Below are 24091 nucleotides of genomic sequence, written 5' to 3'. Positions count from 1 at the left end.
TTTTTCCCCTGCCTATATGCAAATATTATGCAAATATCACGGTATGTTAATGCCACTGTTGACTTACTCCAGCCTCACTGCCATCACAAATTAGACTGAACACCAAAGGAATAAACCAAAATAACCTTTTTCTTCCCTAAATGCGTGCCATAAAAATATTTGAACAGACCACACTGACCTGTGCATAACAAAAGAGCAATTTCCTGCTATCATTTCCATAAAAAAAAAATAAGAAAGAGCCAGACATATTCCCTTCAATTATAGCATATAGCCGTATAATTAGTTATACCGGTAATCACCTACTGTATGTTGGATGATGTTGTCAAGGACAAACACTCTCTGTACAGTATAGCTTTGGTCAAAATAATCTGATATCCTATCAGGAGCATTCGTATAGACTAATACAGATCTAATTCAATAATTATGCAACTTTTACAATTATATTTTATGTACATATTGGTATGTGGTTGCTAAATTGTTGTTTTTGATTGCTAGGGTATTCTGGCTGTTTGTTTCCTGCTCCAAGTCAAAAGAAACCATCCTGAAATCTATTTCTGGTCCCTAGAAATGACTCGGGTCCTCTTTCAATGTAAATGTATTTTAAATACTTGGTGTTTGTTCAAATCCCTAAGCACAATGAGTAATGGAAATTCCTGCACCTTGTCTGCCCCTTGGGGTAAACTTAATGGCAGAACGAAAAATCTTTTGAAAACTGATCAGATGAATCAATTTGCATAATCAGTTATTGTTCATGTCAGAACCATCCCACCCACCCCACACACACACACCACCACCACCATCCGTCATTAAAAAAAAAAATCTGTGCTTGCCCAACAGCAACACACACACCACTACATATTAGAAGATAAACACCATCTGCCTGTCCTGCATGGTTCCCTTTAAGTCATTCCATCCCTGTGTCTCTCCCACACCTCTCACAATAAAGCCCCACAGAAGCAGCCTGGACCTGAGGATTACGAACTACATCACCACAGGATAAAACAACCCTGGGTCATTTCCTTCACCACACTGTCATGCCTATGAATAACTAGTAGGAATTACATCTCACTTGCATGGCTGCGAACCTATAGAGATTTATATGCGAAAATATACAAGTCAAAGACGAGTTACATAATTTTAATCTTTTCATTTGCATTCATGATCCATCAAGTTCCAAATAAAAAGAGAAAATAAATGGATAAAATCAAGTATCTTTCATATATATAAAGTATGCAATTTACTGAATTATTCAAAAGATAATTTATATAATTTATTTTTTAATAAAAAATAAGTACTGTTGATGTATACCGCTACGCTATATACCTAATACTGATATGGTATAAGATTTTGGTTATACTGTACTGCCCATCCCTACTATGGTCAACACCAAAATATGTTTATATCACAATTTAATAGTAACCAGTATGCATATCATATCTATAAATCCGAAGCGTCCACAAAAGTCACAAAAAATTATCATTATTTATTAGGGATGCACCGATACCACTTTTCCCAGATGAGTCCGATATCGATAATTTCATTTTTGGTACTTGCCGATACAGAGTACCGATACCTGTATTTTCACTGCATTTATAGTTTTTTATTTGTATTGGGTAGAGAATATAAATCATATTAGTTGGCTTAATTTGTTCAGCAAATATACATTTCCTTCAGTTACTTCCATGCTAAATTAAGTCTGCTAAAATGTATTGTTTGAGCTTCTGTTACTTTCTATTGCTCTATCATATTGTATGTTTCATTTAATAGCATAGTGCATATATTTAGAGCTGCTCCAGCAGGGCTCAGTACTAAGGATTGGGTCAGTGGTTCAAATGTTTAGAGACTAGTGAAATATCACAATTCTCTTCCAATTTTGAAACTACAGCAAAACTACTAGCCGAATTAATGCCAAATTACGAATAGCACAAATAAATACAATAGGACCATGAAAGGCGTATAAATTGCATTTCATTATCGTATAAATTAAAAATAGATGGATCTTTATAAAGTTACAAAAGGCATTTAATATTTATGCAAAAAGAGTTATATTTCCTCTAGCAATTTCCTAGAAGCTGCTTGATATAGGCTAGTATTGAACATAATTTGTCAAATAGATTGCACACATAACAAAATGAATCATTTCCTTTTAAAAACTCAATATACTGCTGCCTCATGATTGATATTACATTTATGATGTTGCTTGTTTGATGCATATATGAATTTATCATCCAATGGTTATTTGTCATACAAAACAGTGATGAATTCGATTCACATCAACAGGCCTTCAAATTACGTTTGAGATATGTTGATGCACAAACAAACTATATTATCCTTCATACCGCAACAAAGTACAAAATAAGTTTCCTAGCAACTTTAAAAAAACTGTGGACTATTACATCTTAACATCAGCATGCTACTGTTTGCTGCTGGCATATAAATCCTAATAAGCAGCAATTAGTGTGTCCGTGGCTTCTCTTTCAAAAGACAAGGCCTTTAAAGAGGGCCAGCTGAAGCACTGGCATATTAATTACCACTTTATTAGGAAACCCTGCTACACTGCAGTGCTGAGTATAGTTTTCATCCATAAACATAAGGGCTGAGATAATAACACAGCTCATGTGCAGCACTTTACCCATTTAAGATTTGTACCATTTAGTTCTACATCAGTGGGCAGTCAGCGCCTCTGTGTGTTCAGGATGTGGGCAATACTGCCACCTAAAGGTTAGAAACAACCATGAGCATGACTGACAGAATTCTCGGCATTATGTCAAAGGCTAGATTTCTAGATTTTCAGGAGCAGTGTAGAGTAAATCTACTGAAGCACTGTGACTTAAAGTTCCCCTGTGGTGAAAATCACGCTTTAAATGTTGTTTATATGTCTATGTGGTGTTTTTAATATGCTTTAAGGCAAACCATGTGAAAATGCATAAGTCAACAGCATTGCTGAGGATTTTCTCTTAAGACAGTCTCAAAAACACATGAAGAATATTCTATTAAATTAATAAGTCAACAGCATTGCTGAGGATTTTCTCTTTAAAACTCTTTAAAACTAAAACAGTGAACCAAAGACAGTCTCAAAAACACATGAAGAATATTTTCTTTAAGGAAAAAAAGGTTTAAATATGTGATTTCGGTGATCAAAGATGAGTTTTAAAGGATACAATTATTGAGTACAGGGGGACTTTAAGTATAATGCCTGTCATTTGTCAGATGCCAGTACTGGACTTAAGGATCTAAAAATAGCAAACTCAGTATTATAGACAATCACGAATGCTTTGCTCCTGTTTGCTGCCGTTTATAGAACCACAGTCTCAAACCTTATTAACTGTCCACATATGTCTAATAATATTTTCTAGTCATCAAAAGGTTTCAGTATGCCATGAAAGACTACATCCAAAAAATAACAAATGGGAAAAGTTGAGTAGATAAAATAGAATATAAAACAACATGTATAACGTAATAAATAAGCTTTCCTTTTAGTATTGAGTATTGCCCACTTTCATTGGTGTAGTACTAGCCACGGACAGCAGATGTAGCTATATCACTAGACTTTAGAGTGCATGACAACTTCATGGTACTTACATCTTCTGCACATACAGCAGGTACAAGATCAGATAAATGGTTATATTGCTGTAATTGACATACATAGTTTCTTCACTTCTGAACATTAATAAACAAATTCAAAAACCAGCCACACCTAATGCTGCTTTGGGTGCTTTCTATCTACCTTTTGAAATGACTGATATATACAATGAAAGTAAGGATCAATACAGATTATACCTGACTCAGAGGTACTTCATAAGGAGTATATTTGCATTTGCAAGCTACTGTATCCTAGGCATGCATCATAAGTTGCATCAATGGCAGTTATTTAACATTAAGTCCTTGTGAATTGTCAATGGTCAGGTGTGTAGACAGGATGCAAAATTCCTTTTTGCCACACAAGACAATGGCAAGTGAAGAAAAGTACCTATTTTATTACATTGTATCATGTTTGTCACTATGTCAATGTCAGACTATCATTCTTACAAATCGATTTAAACCAAGTATTATGTGACAGTGCCAGTGAAATAAAAAATATTTCAAACTTACAAACTACATTTTTTAATCATCAAATCTACTTTTTACTTGCATTTGTCACATTTCCACTTGTATTTTGGGTAATTTTGGACCCTTTGTTTGTTTGTGTTGGATGGAAACAGATAGAGGGTGTGCTGCATGTGCACTTACCAGTCCTGCAGTGAGAGAGGGGGCAGACTGGCCAAAGGACTGACTCCTCATGCGGACCAAGTTATTGGGTTCTCCTGCGTGCTGCTGCCAGGCCAACTGACTCACTCCACCATGCATGCTGCTGGACAGAGGCAGAAGCTGCTTTCCTGTGGCACACCAGAGAAACACAGAATCAGGACATGGTCTGTACTTGTCTGTATACATGTCTACCCTCTGTGGTTAAGAACCAAATCAAAGCCAAGCTACAGATTCTCTGATAGCTCATCTATTTAAATCAAAATATTTTATATAATGTGAACAAAGTTCTGCAGTATTTCTAATAACTTATTAAATGTAAGCAAATTTGTGGTATTGATCCACTTAAAGTACCCCTATTAAAAGCTTATCTTTTAAAGATTAAAGATTCCTGATTTTGTTCTGAAGGCATCCTTCAGTAGGTTTACATGCATCCAAGGTCAAAAAAATATAATTTTTCTCATAATTCCAAATGCAATCACCTCTTTTCCTCACAGTGTCTGAAACAGTTCCATCAAGGATTCGGTCTCTCTAAACTCCGCCTTTCCAAGAGTGTACTCTCTACTCTGCTCTGATTGGTCAGATGGCCCATGTTGCTTACAGCGCCTCGGAAACAAAATGACCATTACCATATCTGAATTTCAGCTCAGGTGGTTTCCTCAGCACTTCTATACACAGTGATAAAGAACAGTAATGATAGTGTGGGTTTTACCATATCAATTTGACATCAAGTCCTTGCATGCAAAGTGGATTTGCTTTCGCAGCACAGAAAAACAGCATCTTCTCAACATGTCGACAACACAAACCAAAATCTTCCAGGCCTCAGCAACAACTACAGTGTTTAAGGGTGGGTGAAAGTGAAATGAAGACCATAGGTGGACATTATACAAATTTGTTACAAATCTACGTAGGTTTGAGCAAAGGAGTAAAACTGGAATTATGATGGCTAGTTTCAGGGAGTTCAGAATCGGTTCTTTCTTTTGTGAGACAATAACTCCCTTTGTGGTGCACTTTGATCTTTGCAGACATTTTACATTCAATCACAAACCGCTATACTACACACTAAATGAAAGGTAATATCCAAAAAATAATAATAGAAGCACTTTAAATTTGCAGAAACGGCCAGATGTTCTTTCTTCTATTGAACAACAAGATGTTCTTTAGATCATTCTCAAATCATGCTGGAGAACATGATCATCAGTCTTTACACAAAATCCTGGAGTCTTTTAAGCAAAAGGGGGACATACAAACTACTAGGGAAAGTCATTTTTGCGGCCTCTCACCGGTGAGAACGCCGGCCATACTGCTGCGTCGGGCTCTGCCGTCATCATGACTGAGCTGCCGCTGCAGTTTGGTCTTTCCTGCGGCAGGAGACAGGTCGGGGTTACTCAGCTTCCTGAACAGCAGGGCAGGTGGTGCCGGCAGCTCCTGCTGAAACACACATGCATACAGTTTTACCTCTTTTCAATGACAAACAAGCACACGCAACTGTTTTAACGTGCCACTAAAGTGACTATTGAACTTCAGAATATATTAATTAGATGAACAGAAAAAGATGCTGCTGTACAGTTGTATAGTTTCACCCAATAAGTTCACAGAGTCAACTCAAAAGCGATAAAATTGATTTAAAAAGCTGCTTATTCCACACTGTGGCACTGCATCACAGTCACACAGTAAATAATACAGCTCAAAACAAGGGCTTGCTGCCAAGATGCGAGTGGGGGAAAATAATCTGATTCAGAATCGTTAAAGAATTACAATGAATAATCCAAATTCAGAAATTCAAATACATTTATATACAAGCACATACTAAATAGACTGCTTATCCATTTGATATTTACAAATTTGTGTCTTGCGAAATGCAAACAAGCACCATCCAGGTGTGAATATTGCTAAGTTAAGTTTATTCAATTTATAGATATTCTACACATTTGTTCAAATGTAACTGAGCTAGAATGCAAAAGAGCAACGTAATAATCTAATAAAAGAAAATTCACAGAAATAAATTTAGTGTTTTTCATTTTTAAACTTAAAGTCAACATGGAATAATGCAAAAATATACAACAAATTTGTTTTGCCTTTGCAAAGCAGAATAATTCATCAGAAAAAAAACATAAGTGTAAATTAAATTGTGACTCCCAGAATCGGATTGAATCATGGAGGTGCCTAAAATCATCATTACATTAATAAACCACTAAAACTACAACAACAAAGTGAAGCTGTCATCAACACAAGAATTATGATGGCAAAAACAATCACATTTAAGAGGTAAAAAATGTGGGCCCAAAATGAGAGCCAAATAACTTCTTTAAAGACGCCTGCAGATTCATTCATACTCGCTGTTCTTCATCAGGATGGGAAACAGACGTTGCCATGGAAATCTGGCAAGAACCCTGCACTGGTCACATCCTCTCTGTGGTGTCACGAAATTCCAGAAACATCTGGAAGGCCTGTTTGTATTAAATACGCAGTGCTCATAAAACCACACCACACCGTTCAAAAGTAAAAAGCCTCAAAGCAAACGGTGTTGTCACTAGCTCACACACACACAGAGTGAAAAAACAAACCAAAAGCAATCCAACCAGTGACCAAAAAAAATGACCCTGAAAGAAAACAAAGGGCTATAAACAAGTTTCACAATCACACTCAAAGTCATTCACCACCACTCAAAAGTTTGTCAGTAATTTTAAAAAGAGAGAGAAATTAATACTTTTATTTAGCAAGGATGCATTAAATTTATCAAAAGTGACATGTTTTCAATATTGATAACAAGAAATGTTACTCGAGCACCAAATCAGCGCAATAGAATGATTTCTGAAGGATCATGTGGCACTGAAGACTGGAGTAATCGATGCAACTCAATCAGTGTTGAAAATCGATCCCAAAACTTTTGAATGGTAGTGTACATTTTTTTGCTTCACAACACAAACGCAACCATCTGCATCCCTTACCTTCTGCATGTTTGAGTGTTCTTTCTTTTCTTCTAATTTATAGTAACAAAGGTTCAGACAAAGCTTCTTTAGGATTGCTACATCTTTCATATGCTTTAAGCCCCTAAAGTGCAGCTAAATTTACAGCAAAAACCATATATTTACTCCACACAGCTATAGCCCTTGTAAAGCAAGTGCACACTTAATCAAATGACAGGCTAGAAGATGCAGCCCATGAGAAGTCCTGCCTGAGATGACAGTATCAGATAGGGTGGGGGAAGGATGGGTGACTATGACGTCAGTCTGGAGTCCCAGGGCTAATCAGATGAGGATAAGTGACACCGGTGAATACACGTGAGACTCTCACCTGCCTCTGTAAAAGCATTGCAGTAGGGCTTAAACATTAGCCGCTTTTCCTCTGCCAGCCAGTACGAGCCAGGGCCAACAACGTGCCGGGTCGGGCCAATAGCCTCGGACCTCAACTAGGGCTGTTGGCTGTCATAACCGCAATATTGTAATACCGCATTACTGACAAGCCAACCGCAGAGGAACGCAAGCAACCACAGAAACAGGGATATTCAAGTGTTTTATTTTTTTTTCATAAAGCTATGCCCTTCTTGTTTTGCACTTCGCGCATGTGTATTGAATGTTAAAGGGTAACTAAAGCCCTGGTCAGAGTCTGACTTCACCCACTGGCAATATTTGAAAAATGCTGGAAAAGTGGGCAGAGCCCAGTGGAGGCAAGGGTGTGGTTAGCTGGTACCCTCTTACGTCACAGGGCCCCACAACTTCCAATAGGAAAAATCAACTGCAATAGCCACAGTTCAACCTGAAGAGGGCAGCACTCTGACGTTTTTACACCATATATTTGTAGAATTAAAACACTTTATACCCAAAATGTCAAAAAAATGACTTGAATCAAATCAATGAACAGCATTAATAAAGCCCCAGTCTAACAGATCATTAACTAAAAAAAAGTAGTTTTAGTTTAGTTACCCTTTAAATAAGTTTTTGATAATAAGATTCTGTTCATCATGGTGATTTGCACAGAGGCTCCTTGGATTTGCACATAACAAGCTTAAACGGTGACAATGAATGAGAGAGAGATCGAACGTGTTTGATGAATTAACCATTTAATGACCCACTCAAAAACAGTCCATTGTAACAATGTTACTGTGCTGAGTGACAGCCTGTCTAGAACGTGCAGAGACGAGCAATGCTAAAATCTGGTGTAATATCAGCAGAAAGCCTCTCGTCAAGAGATATTCGAGGATCAGAACTGACATACAACAATAGACTAATGAGCTTATTGTCAGGTTTATGTTCTGTTATGTGGACCCTTATTTTGACATCCTCTTCTGTTTAATTCACTTCCTGTTTCAGCGCTCTGTTAAGTTTCAGTTTCATTGGTTACTCTACTGAATATGTCCTCGTTTTCGTGCCCGCTGACCACATTGTGACACTTATTTGCATAGCAATAATGTATATAAATAAATCAAAATAAAAGGGAAATTCCTTCACAACAGCTCTAACAATGAGCTGCAAGACAAAAGTCAAGCTGCGTTTCCACTCTGTCAGGCCAGTAGCCCCGCAGCGCTACCCTAAAACCTTAATCTTAATCCTTAACACACCTCCATAGAACATCACACAACCCCACCATCTCACTAGCACGGGGCTCACTGACTGAAAACTAGCTAGATCGCAAAATAAACATGACAGATGGCGACGTTCGGCCTTTACTTAAGACTCCAGCATCGATATTTGACCAATGATTTGCAATAAACAATGTTACTGTGACAGTCATTTATTAATTTATGTCAGGAGCGCACATCAATCATTCTGAATCAAACTGGTATTTATCATCATCTCATAAAAAGAGAACACACTTATGTTGTCGAGCATGCTTCCATTTATTTGTGATCACAGGAATGCACAAAACAACTCCATTAAGGCTTTTAAGTTAAGTCCAAAGGCTTACACATTTAGATAAATTAATAAAATATTATATGTTTACATAATTTCTTTAGAAAAAAATGTGCATTTCTATTAATTTTCCATGAAATTATGCGATCTGAGAAGGTTTGAGCAATCTCTCCTATCTCACTATACTTTTATCCTTTCAGCCAGAGCAACAGAGGGAGCTCACAAGCAGAAAACAGGAGTTAGGCCGTGTGTCCACCAAAGAGTTTCACGCGGCTGGCGTGTTTTTTCAATTGTCTTCAATGGGAGCGCCGCGTTTTTAAAACGCCATGAGCGTAACGAGGCACTGAGCGCCTTTTTCACGCTGAAGCGCTGAGCGTTCGGTGTTTTTTACAGGTCGCCGAAAGTTGAAGAATATTCAACTTTGGGTAAAACGTCGCACTCATCACTGTCACTTTTTACCCAACCGTCCAATCACAGTGGAGGAGGGGCGGGACTAATACCACACCGACCACCGGATATTCTGTATCATAGCAACGAAGCCTCTAAACAGAAAAAAAACGCTCTCAAGTGCTGACACAGCTCTGCGTTTTCAGCAGAGCGCCTAGCGTTTTCAGCTGGCTAAAAACGCTTTGGTGGACACACAGCCTTATACTCCGATGAACTCGTATGTGTCATTTTTGACATGCAGAAGTCCAGTATCAACAAAGGCACAGGGAAAAGACAGATGAAACATGAAGTCAAATAATTACTAATTACTAATAATCATATGATTTGTCTTCATGTTATTCAAGCAGTCTCCTTTCCATAATTGTATGTATGTATTATTGGAATGGTTCGCATAATGGCCTTCAGCATGGCATATAAATATATTTCTGCCTCATATGGTGATCAGAATCCCCATCGGATTGCAATCGGAAGTTATTTCAGAAAATCGCTGGTGTCTGAAAGTGAGTTTTTAGCTAAAATTGTTTAAAATGTCTTAAAAATTGAGGTCAGCTGGTAAACCTGATATGAAAACTCTCCTGATTCAGTTAACTTCATATTTGTTCATGTCATGACCACTCCCCTCAAGACCCAGTTGGCCTGATTTGGACCAAGGTATTCGGCGGGCCAAAAACACCAGGCCATTGGCCCAGAGGAAGGCCTGATCAAGCCCTGGAAGTGACAGTACGCGAGTAACGCGACAGACCCTGGCACGCACTAGCACTCATTTGTGGGCCGAAAATGGAAAGACAGCTCTTAACTCTGTTCTGATGGCACAAGTAAGCAGCGCTTAGGCCAGTGGATACTAAATCTGGAAAGAATGAAAGAATGTGAACCAACTAGTATTATGATTGACAGCTGAAAGAAGAACTCAAGCATGTTTGCACATAGCTGAGTAATTACAGTTGTGTAGAGGGCAGAAAGTGCACTTAAAGGGTATCATTAATGTAAAAATAGCAATTCTGTCACCCTTGTCCTTTAAAAACCATATGACTTTCTTCTGTTTCAGTTGTCATTCCCTAAAAAATATTCCCCCTCAGAGTCAAGTATAAGTATACTCAAGTATAATTTGCTTCTGTGCTACACTACCATTCAAAAGTTTGGATCAGTAGATTTTTTAAAAATGTTTTTCAAAAAGTCTCTTATGCTTTACCAAGGCTTCATTTATTTGTTCAAAAACAATATAATCATTAATATTGTGAAATATTATTACAATTTAAAATAACTGCTTTCTATTTTCATCTTTTTTTAAATATAATTTATTCCAATGATGGCAAAGCTGAATTTGCAGCAGCCATTACTCCAGTCTTCACTTCTGTGTCACATCATTTTTTTTGTTACAAATCATTCTAATGCTGATTTGGTGCTCTAAAAATATTTATAAAAAACAATTGTGCTGCTTAATATTTTTGTGGAAACTAAAAATAAAATTCAGAATTTGTTGGTAAATAGACATTTCAAAAGAACTTTGTCGTTTTTGGAGTTTGACAGCATTCATCATATACCGTATTGAAAATTCTGTAAAATGTCTCCTTTTGTTTAATTTTTTATTTTTTATTTTTTTATTAACCGTTCCTTTAAACAGCTCTGTTTGCATCAGCATACATTGCTGCTCAACTGTTTCGGGTCAACATGCTTTGACAGTATGAAAGGGAAAACCAAACAGTTAACTCATGACCTCAGAATCTAGAGGCCTTAATGACTCTCTAGTGAACGTTGAATGTTTATACCCAGCTCACGTTGTACACTTGTGGCTGGGCTAATTTCACTTCCCCAGATGTTTTTCCACAGGTCTCCTCTAATCAATCTCTCCAGCCCACTCTCACATCCAGGCATTTCTCTCCATTTAGACCCAATCAGACTGACTGATGGCAGCTCACAGCTCATGGCTCAGGATGGATCGACAATGTAGTGAAGAAAGCTCACTGATCACTGATAAAGACAAAGGAAAAGCATTGGCTTATCACTGGAGATGCCTGATTGGTGATTTGGTTCAGTCTGATTAACAAAAAGTTTAAGAATGAACTCATGTTAAGGAGGATATGACATAAGAGGATGATTTAGAAGAACTCAGAATGCATCTGTATTGCATCTGTATATCAGCAGTTCAAGGTAGACTGACATAGTAGATAGTAGATTTAGATTTAGTAATCTAAGTATATTAAAACTAGGGCTGTCAACATTAACGCATGCAATTGAATCAAAATCCTTAAATGACGCATTTAAATTACTGAAGCAAGTGAAATTACGTCATTAACATAACGTCATACAGTTAGATGATCTAGTTTATGAATGCCTCTCTAAAGGAAACTGATTGTATTGTACCGATGGCATTTTCTTTTCCTCTTATCTCTGTATAAAGTAGTATCCTGCGTTGATTTGTGTACATCGGTACCTAAAGAAACCCTAAATCGCTGCTGTTCCATAGGCGCCACCTACTGTCGCAGAGTGAATTTGCATTTTCATTCAGTCCGTCTCCTTTAAATCAAAAACAACTGCTCATGCTACATGTGTGTAGCATCTTTGTTTGGATCACAATGCCTCTAATTTCAAATGGCTATATTTTTTTGTTTAAGTTATAACAGAGAATTAAAGTATAACAGAGAATTTGAGAGATCAGCCCGCGAGTACCTGTTCTAAGTTCGTTCTGTGCGGTCTACGTTTGCTCCGAGCTGATAAACGGTCCACGCATCTTAAACCTATAATGCAGTTTCGTTTAACTTTCGTTTCGTTTGTCATTTGACGTTTCTCATATGCAATATGAGTTGGGCAACGTGGTGGTGGCACTTCTAACAAAATTTAGTAGCACCAGCCATTTGATCGCAGTCTGGAGAATAATTTTTTTATCTATTGACAGTCCTAATCAAAACTAGATATAATACAATACAATACATGGAATCATGTCCATCCAGCTGGTTGTTTTCACAGAATAAACCCCTTAAGGTTGATACAAGACCCCTTCTTCGGCGATTACAACTGACTAGATGTACACTTTCCCTGTATTCCCTTGTATTGTATTATGACTGAGTGTCAAAAGATAATTTTAATAGCGATTATCACAGAAAAAACTCCGACAAGCTGATCAGGACCCGACGCGAAGCATGGGGGTCTTGCATCAGCCAGAAGGGGTTTATTCTGCAATAACAACCGGCTCGATGTACATTATTACGCTTATTACATGGCTACTTGGACACATAAGTTAATAATAATTACACAAAATATTGACCCCAGTTGAAATATTTCTAGCATGCGGCAGGTTCAAACTAGACAGATATTTAAAGGATACCGTACAGTCATAACACGTATTACACGGCATTTCGCCACATAAATAATTATGGGAATGAGAGTAAACTAAACATGTCGTAGGCTAAGTAGCACACCGATTTAGTTTATTGCACAAAGCGCATCAATAAATGCTAAATATTAACATAAAAAAATAGCTAAATTCCTGCTAACTGAACTGTTGATTTGATAGTGAGGAAAAGGAAAGGGAGTCATTTCTTCTTAGCTCCCGAGTCTGAGGAAACAAAACATGCCACAGGCAAACATGCCAACCGCAGACCTAATCAAACTAATTGGTTAGTTCCTACGATGTCACACTCTAGTGCCATGCCACCAGCAGGACCTTTGCCCCGGAGAAGCTGGAATTACAGAGCAGTGATGACTTCACTTCATGGTCCAAGTGTAATGTTGCCATGCTTCTGTTGGTTTATAGAAACCCTGAACTAATCCACAAACAGAGTAACATTAATGCTAGAGTAACTCCATCAGGATCAAGTAGGAGCCCAGAGAGAGCACTTAAACCAGATCTCTGTGATTTGTAATTTTTAATTGTATCAAAAACTGCTATGTAACCACGACTGCTGACAAAACAAGCTGGGGTGCTGACTTTGGGGTATGGGGGTGGAGCTTCTGCGAAAAGTGCACCTGCATGCCAATCTTGCAGTAATTCTACCGGTTTTATTTAGTTATGATCTGAATGGGGAGGAAAACACTAATGCTCCTTAAGATTAATTAAAGGCCATAGCAAGGGAATCAAAAAAATAACAATAGACTTAACAATAGACTGCTTTGTTTGTACACCTATGTGTAAATAGTGTAAAGCAGTTTTGTCCACTGATGCACTAATATATCTACTGTCGCACAGTATAGTCATACCAGCCAGTCCCTACACACATTTTTGGTTGTGAGGTTTTCATGTCTGACTTTCTAATCAAAAAGAGGATTGGTTCGAAAGTGCCACAAGGGAAGTCAACCTATAAATGGCTTACCATCTGGTATAGGAGAAAATATTTTAGCACAGAAAACATTAAGCAAATAACATTAACACCATTAACCTTAACAAATAAAAAATATTTAAGCTGGCATTGTGGCCTTGATTTCAGTAAAACATTGATATAACGATCAAGGTAATTACAACAACAAAAGAGATGCATCCAGTTTTCAGCATTAGCCTCCCTTGTGCTGCCCAGTGCTTCATTGTGTATTTTGCTTGGGTTTAACATCAGGGCTGTCACTTTAAGTACGAAAATCGATTAAACAATCGATCGGACCAACAAACACAAATTTCGAAAACGAAAATAGGGATTTTAACCAAATATGTACACTATTCATTTTAAATGAATTAAACAAATAAAAAAAGATAGATGTAATAAAACTCACAAACAAGCAGAAAAATAATTCTGAAAGTGCAGTAGGCGTTGCGAAAGCTAAAAAGAAAATTCCCACCAATTTTATGTGGCTATAGCTTAGTTTCAATTGGCTGCTGCTGGTGTTTTGCCAAAAAAATAGAGGACAACGGCGATCAACAGTGCGACATGAGAGACGAGTGATAACCCCTAATACCATGAGGAGTTCAATATGGAAGCACTTCGGGTTTTGGACTGTAGATCAAACTATGAAGAAAGACAAAGTGGTATGCAAACTGTGTGATCGAGAGTTCCCATATCACAGCAGCACAACAATGAGGGGGCATATGCAGCTTTATCATCCAGATGAATACAAAGACCTAGACCCGGTAGAGCCACCTGCCTAGCCTAAGGGTGTACTCACACTAGCCAGTTTGAACCGTGCCCGAGTGCGTTTGACCAGCAAAGCGCGGTTCGTTTGACTAGTGTGAGTGCTCCGAACCGTGCCCGGGGGCGGCTCGATTATGGATTATTACGAGCTGCTAAGGTTGCTAAGAGTAGATACCTTTCAAACTTAATCATACGGAATAGCCATAAGCCAAATATTCTATTTTCCACCATTGATTCTGTTCTCCATCCAAAGGTTAATCTTTTCCCTGAAGCATCTGTCTCCTTATGTGAGGACTTTGCGACATTTTTCAATGATAAGATTTCCAAAATTACATCTTCGTTGTGTACCTCAGCGTATAAACTGTCTGATGTCTCACTCTCCACTTCCACCTGGTCTGTCTTTGAGTCTGTTAACCTCAATTCTCTGATCGAGACTATGTCTCATTTGAAGCCAACTATGTGTCCCAACGATGTCATTCCATCTCGTTTCCTTGGGCAAGTTATCGAGACTGTTGGCCCTGACTTGTTGTCTGTAATCAACAAATGTCTCCATACTGGTACGGTACCTTTTGATTTTAAACTGGCCACAGTGCGACCCCATCTTAAAAAATCTAGTCTGGACTCAAAACTATTGGCTAACTTTCGACCTATTTCAAATCTACCCTTTTTATCCAAGATTCTAGAGAAAACGGTTTTAAATCAACTTCAGTCTTATCTGACCATCAGTTCTATTCATGAAAAATTTCAATCTGGCTTTAAATCCCGCCATAGTACTGAGACAGCGCTCTTAAGAGTTTAAAATGATATCATGCTAACCACTGACTCTGGGCAGTCTATGGCGCTGGTTTTGTTAGACCTTAGCTCTGCCTTCGATTTAGTTAACCATGACATTCTTATATCACGCCTTGAAACATGTGTTGGTCTTCGTGGCACAGTACTACAGTGGTTTCGGTCGTACCTCTCTGACAGGAGGTATGTTGTCAATATTGGACACCATTCTTCCTCTGAAACAACTTTAAATTCCGGTGTCCCCCAGGGTTCAATTCTTGGTCCTGTACTGTTCTCCCTATTTATGCTTCCACTAGGGTCTATTTTTAATAAGTATGGGGTCTCCTTTCACTTGTATGCTGATGACACCCAGATTTATATCCCTCTGAAGCGTGATGATAGGCAGGCATTACAGCCTATCATGGATTGTTTGAAAGAGCTAAAACTCTGGCTTGCGTCTAACTTCCTGAGTCTGAATGAGAGTAAAACCGAATTTATTGTGTTTGGTTCAAATGGACAATATTTACAGGATCCTGATCTTGCATCTTTGTCGCTTTATAGTACCACGTGTGTCAGAAACTTGGGTGTTTGGTTTGATACTAATCTTAAATTTGATAAGCAGATAAGCACTGTGATTAAGTCGTGTTTTTATCATCTTCGTCTTCTGTCAAAGGTGAAGCCTTTTCTTTCCCTTAAGAAATTCGAAACGGTCATGCATGCTTTTGTTACATCACGACTCGATTATTGTAACTCACTGTACATTGGTGCTTCACAGGCCTGTGTTGCACGTTTACAGTTAGTTCAGAATGCAGCGGCTCGGCTTCTTTTTGGGAAGCGTAAATATGAACCTATCACACCGACCTTGATCTCTCTACATTGGCTGCCGGTCAAATATAGAATTGATTTTAAAATTCTATTGTTTGTTTTTAAATCCGTTCATAATGAGGCACCACAGTACTTGTCTGACCTGTTACACCCTTACTCTCAGTCAAGGTCACTCAGATCAGCTAACTCTGGTCTGTTGCAAGTTCCGAGGACTAGATTAAAAAATAGAGGAGATCGTGCCTTCTCTGCCATTGGCCCTAAATTATGGAATAGTCTCCCGGTCCATATCAGAACTGCCCCAACCCTACTGACCTTTAAGTCTACTCTCAAGACTTATCTCTTTTCTTTGGCGTTTAACTTACCTTGACTCTTTATTTTATGATTTTACTTTTGTGTGTTATACCCATTTTACAACTGGTGTTTGTCTGTAAATTGTAAAATTGTTTACCTTTACATCTTATTATTATTACTCTTTTTTAAATAATTTTCTTCTCTTGTGTGTACAGCACTTTGGTCAACCTCGGTTGTTTTTAAATTGTGCTTTATAAATAAACATTGTATTGTATTGTATTGATTAGCCGGCCCTGGCCCGCTTGGAAGAGGTGGGCCAGAGCACGGTTCAGTTGGACTCGGGCGCGGTTCGCATGCAGTGTGAGCGCTAACCGTGCTCGAGCGCGGAACAGGAAGCGTGTACGGGAACTGTAGTCCGTAATCAAAGCTGCAAAGTCCGTGCTGCACTTCAGCTGGTACCTTGCAAACCTCCTCATACGAGCAGCACGATTACGTGAAAATTTTCGCGCCACTAAGGCGACACATCTGTTTAACAACAGGGTGTGAGAGGGCTGTGGACCACCGTGGACCAAACGACACAAAATTATCCACAAAGAAAACAGAGCGATGGACTCCATTGTGTTCAGAGAGCGCCGCTCTGTTTATCCCGAAACCGTCTCATCATAATGACGTAAGCGTGCTCCGGCACGAATGCTGAAACCCTATGTGAGTGCAGGCCAGAGGGGGTGTGGGGAGGGGGGACAATCGTACTCGGGCCCGGTTCATGGCAACCGTGCGTAGTGTGAGTACACCCTAAGTGTCGGTTACGTTCAATAAAAAAAAAAAAAAAAAAACAGATGGTCTGTTCTCAAGTAAGTGCATTTAAAGTTTCATTTTTGAACAGTTGTCTATAATGGATTGAATCATTACATTAAAATAATTTGGGAGATTTTTGAATAGCCTAAATCATAAATGCAGCCTAGTTGTAGACTGTGACAGATGTGTCTAGTCCACTGTGTGATTTGGAGAATGTAGCGGCCCTGCATGTTTATCCTACACGAACTTCACGTTCAATGTAGGCTAGTCCTTCAGTGAATTTTAAGTTTTATTTTCAACCTCCTTTCATGGGCTACAATCACCTACGTAGGCGAAATTTGTTTGACATTTCGTAAACACAGCCATGTTGAAGCCTGCAGTAATGTTTTTCATTGATGTTATGGCAGTCCACTCAGCTTACTGTTATTCGAGAATGTTGCACTCCTGTTTGTCATTGTGCACGAAAATTCACGCCAATAAATCATCAGAAATATTGCTGACTTGTGCGTCTCAAGCACAAAGTTTGTCCTAATACCTGTTAGTTGTCCGTGTATTGGCCTATATTTGGCGTTTAAAATGGAAACATCTTTAGACATGGAAAATCGATTTTACAATCGATTCAATGAACACTTATGTCTCAAAAATCGAACAGGATTATTTCACAAAAGTGACAGCCGTATTTACCATTGACTCATAAACGGCAATGAAATGCACATCTTTATCTGTAATCCATCAGCTCTGGCAGAGCATTTTCAAACCTAAACATTTGTGTCTATTTGTGATTCACTCTTCCTGGTTTTCTCTTTCCACCCACTCCGCTATCTAACTTATGGACCCCCCCCTATGGGGATAACACTGTTCCCATGAACAATGATAAAACATTGCTCTAAGACACACAGGTAACACTTACAACATGTCCTTGGGCAAACAGTGAGCTAGACAAACAGTGACAAACAATGGACAACATAACACTGATGGAGGTTAAATGAGTATTGAAATATGAACATTTATAAACAAAACAAAATATGTACTCCAATTTTTTTTAATATTTATTTTGTACACTCAAATTGATGGCAACACATTTTTTTAAAATCTGTTAAAACAAAAACAAAGAAAAGATAAATAATTTCCCTGATACAGCTGACACAGTGCAACAGCCTTCAGCTACATCCACGAGGCAGAGCAGCATCCGCTGCTGTACAGAAAACAGCTCGTAAAACCAGTCAATCCCTCAGGAATAGCAACATAAACACTCTCACTGCCTGGCAGCCTGCCATCCTGTGATCAAAGAGCTACCGGCCTTTCTGTTTGCCCAAGCAGGTGAGGTGTGCTATATACCAGATCAGAGTCCACAGACACAGTTTAAACATTTCAAATAGGAGATAGCTTGTATTTATTTTCCACACAATGTCAGTAGCAATTCACACCAAGCAGACGAGATTTTATTGTAGATTAAATAAAAAAGTTCTGCCCCAATCAACTGCTTTCTTCTCACTTATTTCCAACTTTTACATTTAGTTAAATCTATTTTTCTGACCTTCATCCTTATATAGCATGAAGCATTGCTTTTATATATATATATATATATATATAAACGTGTTGTCAAAAAAATAAGAGACACCATGAAATAAACAATTAACATGGTTATTTGGAAATTGGGATTTCGGACATCATAAACCCGCAGCCTCTGAATAAAATTGCCCTTTTTACTCATGTTGAGAAATGGATAATAAAAAGGGCCATTTATTTTCCAGAGGGTGGAAATGGTCATGTAAAACTACATTATAAATGTTTTTGGAGCAAGAACCTTCAAACATATTATAAATGGACCTAAAGGGAAAATTGAGTGATAAAACATCTTCAAGAAACTACTAAGCATTTCATTTTTAAACTCAGCAGAAATTTAAAACTGTACAAATGCAGAATGTCCTTTACAGTGAAAGATGATCGGGAACAATCCAAGCTGCCATGCTGCTGAAAATTTGCGGAAGGAACTAAAACCAAAGCATCTTTCTGAAAAAAAAAGAACTTCTGCAAACAAAAACAGCTTCAGACAGTTCATCTATTTCTTATTCTCCATTTCTTCACTTATCCAGGCACAAAATTGAAAAGAAAAAAAGTAACTGATGGCCTGAACGAACCTTAATCATCTCCAGCAGACCTGAGTAAGTAATCCTCAAATCCTCAATCTAATCCTCTCTGCCACAACTTCCAAATGAGATGTGACTTCTCAACGTATGTGCGTGCCTACGTTTCGTGTGTAACGCCTACTGTACATGTGCACGCAGCCAGAAACACAATGTCCCATTAGTCAGTATGAAGTCTGTAAGCTGATGTCTTCCAGATGTGCTGTAGGTATTCAAGCTCTGCTGAATGAAAGGGTGGATGTTTGTGCAGTAACTCCATGGGAATGACAGGACGATGTTCTAATTCGCTGAGGCTGTGCCAGGGTGTCGGCCCGCCTAGCCAGCTGGGATGGCCTTGAGAAGTCATTCAAGAAAAGTGTGATACTAGCATTAACGGGGAAATGCGAGAAAATGTAAGGTCAAATTGTACTTGAAAAAGGCCTTGTTTTTGACAGCTATAAAAGTGTACTGTACAACATACACCCGTTCAAAGAATTGGGGTCAGTAAGATATATATATATATATTAAATTAAGAAATAATACTTTTATTCAGCAAAAAAAAATATTAAATTCATCAAAAGTGACAGTAAGGACAATTACAATTTTACAAAAGATTTCTGCTTCTCCGCCATTGACGGAAAATTTCCGGCTTCCCACCGTTATACGGTAGAGGGCGCTATGACACTAGCCTGGTTAACACCAGACCCTTCTCAGTCGTAACTGAGAGTGGGTCTGGGAAAGGTTCCTTCACAGCCCATTTACCAACAGACGTCGCTCAAATGCCTCTGGGCGCAATTGGATATAGACCTAAAACCAATCAGAGTGATCGTCATCGTGTAAAGCCCGCCTCAACGTTTGTGATTGGTGCCACGATTTGGAAGGATTAGAAATGGGCTTGAATGGGCTCTTGGGCAGACTGACTTGCAAAGCAAATCTAAATTTGCCGGAAGTTCATCTGGGTTTTCCCAGGCTACTATGACACATCTTCTGAAAGAGTACAGAATCTCTTGATCAAAAGACGTGAAGAAGAAGCAGAAACAAGCAATAGCACATGTAAGCAGATGTAAAATAATGCGATCATCAACATTAAACAGCATTTAAATTAAAACTAGCCTATCTAACGTTACTGAATGAAATGTCAACCCAAGACAAGGTATAGCACTGTGAAGCTTTGGGAGTGTTGATGGACTCGATCTACTCCATCTGTGTTATTTTGATCATCGTTCTAAATCTGATCTGGATATAGTCTTTGACAAAAATGCGATTTTCTCAGCTTTTAGCTCAATTTTGCTTTTTTTATGAAACTTAATGCACTAAAGAATGCATTATGCTTTTTTTATTATTAAAAGCAGATGCTCTGTTCTTTCTTTTGATATATTGCAAACTTCTGAATAAGTGTACAACTATTACAATCTAATCCTCAACTAGAAAGGGAATATGTACTTGTCTTTTTTCTGTAGATCACTTGCTATTGGGGTCATTGAGTCACCCTGAACACTTCGTACTAGTGTAATATAACACAGAGTCATCTTCTGTGGGAAATGTGCAAGAACTAACAATAAGACTTCAAAAATTCCACTTTTAGTTTCATAATGTCACAACATGATGCAATATGCAATTGTGCTGCTAAATGAACGTCCAACATCTTAAAGGGGTCATATAATGGTACATGTACTTTTACAAGTTGATTGTACTGAAATGTGTGTGAAATATTATGTGGGGTGAGCAAAGCTCATTATCATTTAAAGACACAAGCACTTAAATGGCGTGCTGAAAACAGAGCTGTTTTTGACCAGGTAAAATTTGTGTTTTCTTACGATACTAATAAGAATTTTTAATTCAAGTATATTACAAACTTTTAATTTAGACCCTAAAGAATCATATTAACATATTAACAAAAATGCCATTATATGACCACTTTAAATAGTACTGATAAGTTTTCAAGCTACTGTCTGCTCCCATTTTCACAAAATGTACATGGTTGCACCCACAGCTTTTATGCATCTGTAATTTCACTACCTAGTGCTAGACGTGTCGTTATCATATTAGTATGTCAAAGCAAGACACATAATGCTCTCAAGAAGCTATGTAACAAATGACAAAATATTTGAACGTGTAGTTGGAACAAACCTCCTAATCAAATTATTAATGGAGCTGTAGCTTCTAACTTTTGCACCAAAAACATTAAAATCTAGTTTGTCTTTAAAATAATAAAAGATAATTCCCAAAGAGAGCTAAATTCAATGCAGCTCTAGAATTCAGTCACATAGCATTTTTAACATTTGTCTTCTAAGTTGTTTCTCACACAAAGTGCATTTCCTTCCCTTAAAAAAAATGGTTGTCAAAGAAAGCTAACTGCATAAAACCAAGTCAACTATGACTGCATCACCCAGGGCTTCACCTCTGAACTGTGAAAGAACTCTCATCAGAGCTCAAACTGCCAAGCACATGAGTAATGGTTCAGCAGTGCTTCTCCTGGCTTATGTAATTTTGTTACACAGTGTAACATGACTCTGCCAGTTCTCCAGTTGAACCCCACCACCCTCTAACTTTCCAAGCCAAGACAAACCAATAATGCTGCGTGCAATGGAGAAGTGAGAAGACATACATTGAGCCAAGACCTGAATGTGAACTGCAAAAGACTGGAATTAACTTATTCAAAACTAGAACCAGGCTTATCACGCCACTGCCTTGTAACACATTCCAAGTTTCTTTGGACCAGTTCTCTGTGAGGAGGTCTTGAATGATGGGAGTTTATGGAATTGTTACTGATTATTATATAAATGTGTGTTTGTTTAAAAAAAAAAAACTTCAGAACAGCCACAAAACAGTCAAATTGTTAATGAGTGTTTTCTTGCCATAATGTGTAAAAGTACAAAGATGGTGTAAAGCTTTTAAAAGTTATTATAATCCATTACTGTAAACCATATTTGACCATTTTTACTGTACTAACCAGAATTAGAGCATAAAGAATGGTGCACTCTTCATGTTTTCATCTTATTTTCATATCTTCATGTTTATTATGTGTTACGTTAAAGCTTCTTTCTGTTTCAGAGGAAAAGGATTACTCTTCTGAGAGAAATCTGGACAGATGAGATGAAAGATGAGAAAAGAGATTGAGAATGATTATTCTTCAACAGGATGTATCAAGAGACAAAAATCAGATTTACAATAGTCCTTCCAAATAGACTTGACAAGCCCAAGAAATAAGCACAAGGTTTATTGCACACATGCATATCTGTGAGAACTGATTACTGGAGAGGATTACATAGAAACAAATTCAAACTGTCTCTGTACGGCCGAGATCTGAGTTAATACCCGTGAACAGCCCCTGATGGAATCTGCACACTTGTTCAGTGTTCTTTGCTACCAGTGCCTCCCTATGTAAAAAGCAGTGAGTGGCTTTCACATGTGGGTTTTGCACTCTGACTCTGCTAATGAAGCCCTTCGTACTCCCCGTCATGGAAGTTTCTCTAATGCTGTCGCCATCAACGAATCGAATATTTGCCAGGAGCTGTGCGTGCCCACAAATGTCAGTCGACTCATCCAGCTGCAAGGAAAATTTGCCACTTGATCTGATTTTTTCCAAAACCACACTTTCAATGTCTAAAGACATGTAATTTATTCACCTGCTAATTGTATTGCTTGACAGGGGAACCTTTGATATTTCTTTTGCTGCTTGTGGGCCTAGCATGGTATTAACGATGGCTTTGCATGCTGGTAAGATTACAGTCTGCAGCGATCGTGTGGGGGTTTTTTCGATTTAGCTACTATTTCAGCCACAAGATAGCTTGCCTTTAAAGCTTTCTCAGACACTTATACTCTTCATCATAATTTCCTCTTGTTTTTCGTGTTGCAGTCGAATAAAATATTCTGCACCCTTGCTCACCAGAGATGGATGATTTTTTGTCAGATGGCGTTTCAGTTTGCTAGGAACCATTGATTCATTCGACAATTTTTCCCCACATACCAGACACAGAAGAAGAGGTCATGATGGATCTCCGATAAAGATAAAGCCATATGACAAGTAATTGTCGATATACTATCTTTTCTTCTTCTTACTGCTGCTTTCAGCAGCCCGCTCTGGACTGCTGCATGAGGAAGTAGACGGTACAGAAGCATCTGGAGCTTTTCTTTTAACAAATCTGTCCATATTCTTTTACACTACAACGCATCGTCATCACGCGCGAATTGTTAAGGATAATAAAACACTTGCGAACGTTACGCATACAGATGTTGACGTGCTGACAGGTCAGTGAGGGGGCGGATGGATTTTTTTATTTTTTATTATTTGTTATTTCAGACATTAGATATTAATTGATTTATTCACTTAAATATACTTATTCACTTTTTATATTCACACACACAAAAAAATTTTTTATAGACTTTTACACGGCACCCCTGCTCTCGTCAGAAGGCACCCCAGGGTGCCATACTCATTCCAAAAACTTTCCTGTGGCAACATTTCTGCAAAACGCAAAGTACGTACCAATATGTACATCACCGCAGTTTCTAAAATAAATAAACACTTGAGGCAGTAAAACAGCAAGCACTTAATAGTTTTCACACACAATTATGATTATTGGGCGAGATTATGGATTAATAAAGACTTGTTTTCACGCGACTCCTTGGACAATCATGTTATGACCTGAAAACACTTTTTACCATAGTGCATGATTTGTAAACG

At 38.1% G+C, this 24091-nt stretch overlaps 1 protein-coding gene across 3 annotated transcripts in view; it reads right to left on the bottom strand.

The window, feature by feature from the left end:
- Positions 1-24091, bottom strand: part of mast2 (microtubule associated serine/threonine kinase 2) — a 130278-nt gene that overhangs the window by 89980 nt on the left and 16207 nt on the right. For 2 of the 3 annotated variants that reach the window (XM_079628677.1, XM_079628679.1), the window contains exons 2-3: positions 5529-5676; positions 4231-4376 (exon numbers count right to left, since the gene is read on the bottom strand). In XM_079628677.1, coding sequence (XP_079484803.1) covers positions 4231-4376; positions 5529-5676 — 294 coding nt within the window. The remainder of the gene's footprint in view (positions 1-4230; positions 4377-5528; positions 5677-24091) is intronic. The other variant, XM_079628678.1, reaches the window with a different exon arrangement.

The sequence above is a fragment of the Phoxinus phoxinus genome (genome assembly GCF_949152265.1).
Source record: "Phoxinus phoxinus genome assembly, chromosome: 11".
Classification (NCBI taxonomy): domain Eukaryota; kingdom Metazoa; phylum Chordata; class Actinopteri; order Cypriniformes; family Leuciscidae; genus Phoxinus; species Phoxinus phoxinus.
This window is presented reverse-complemented; position numbering and strand designations above follow the sequence as displayed.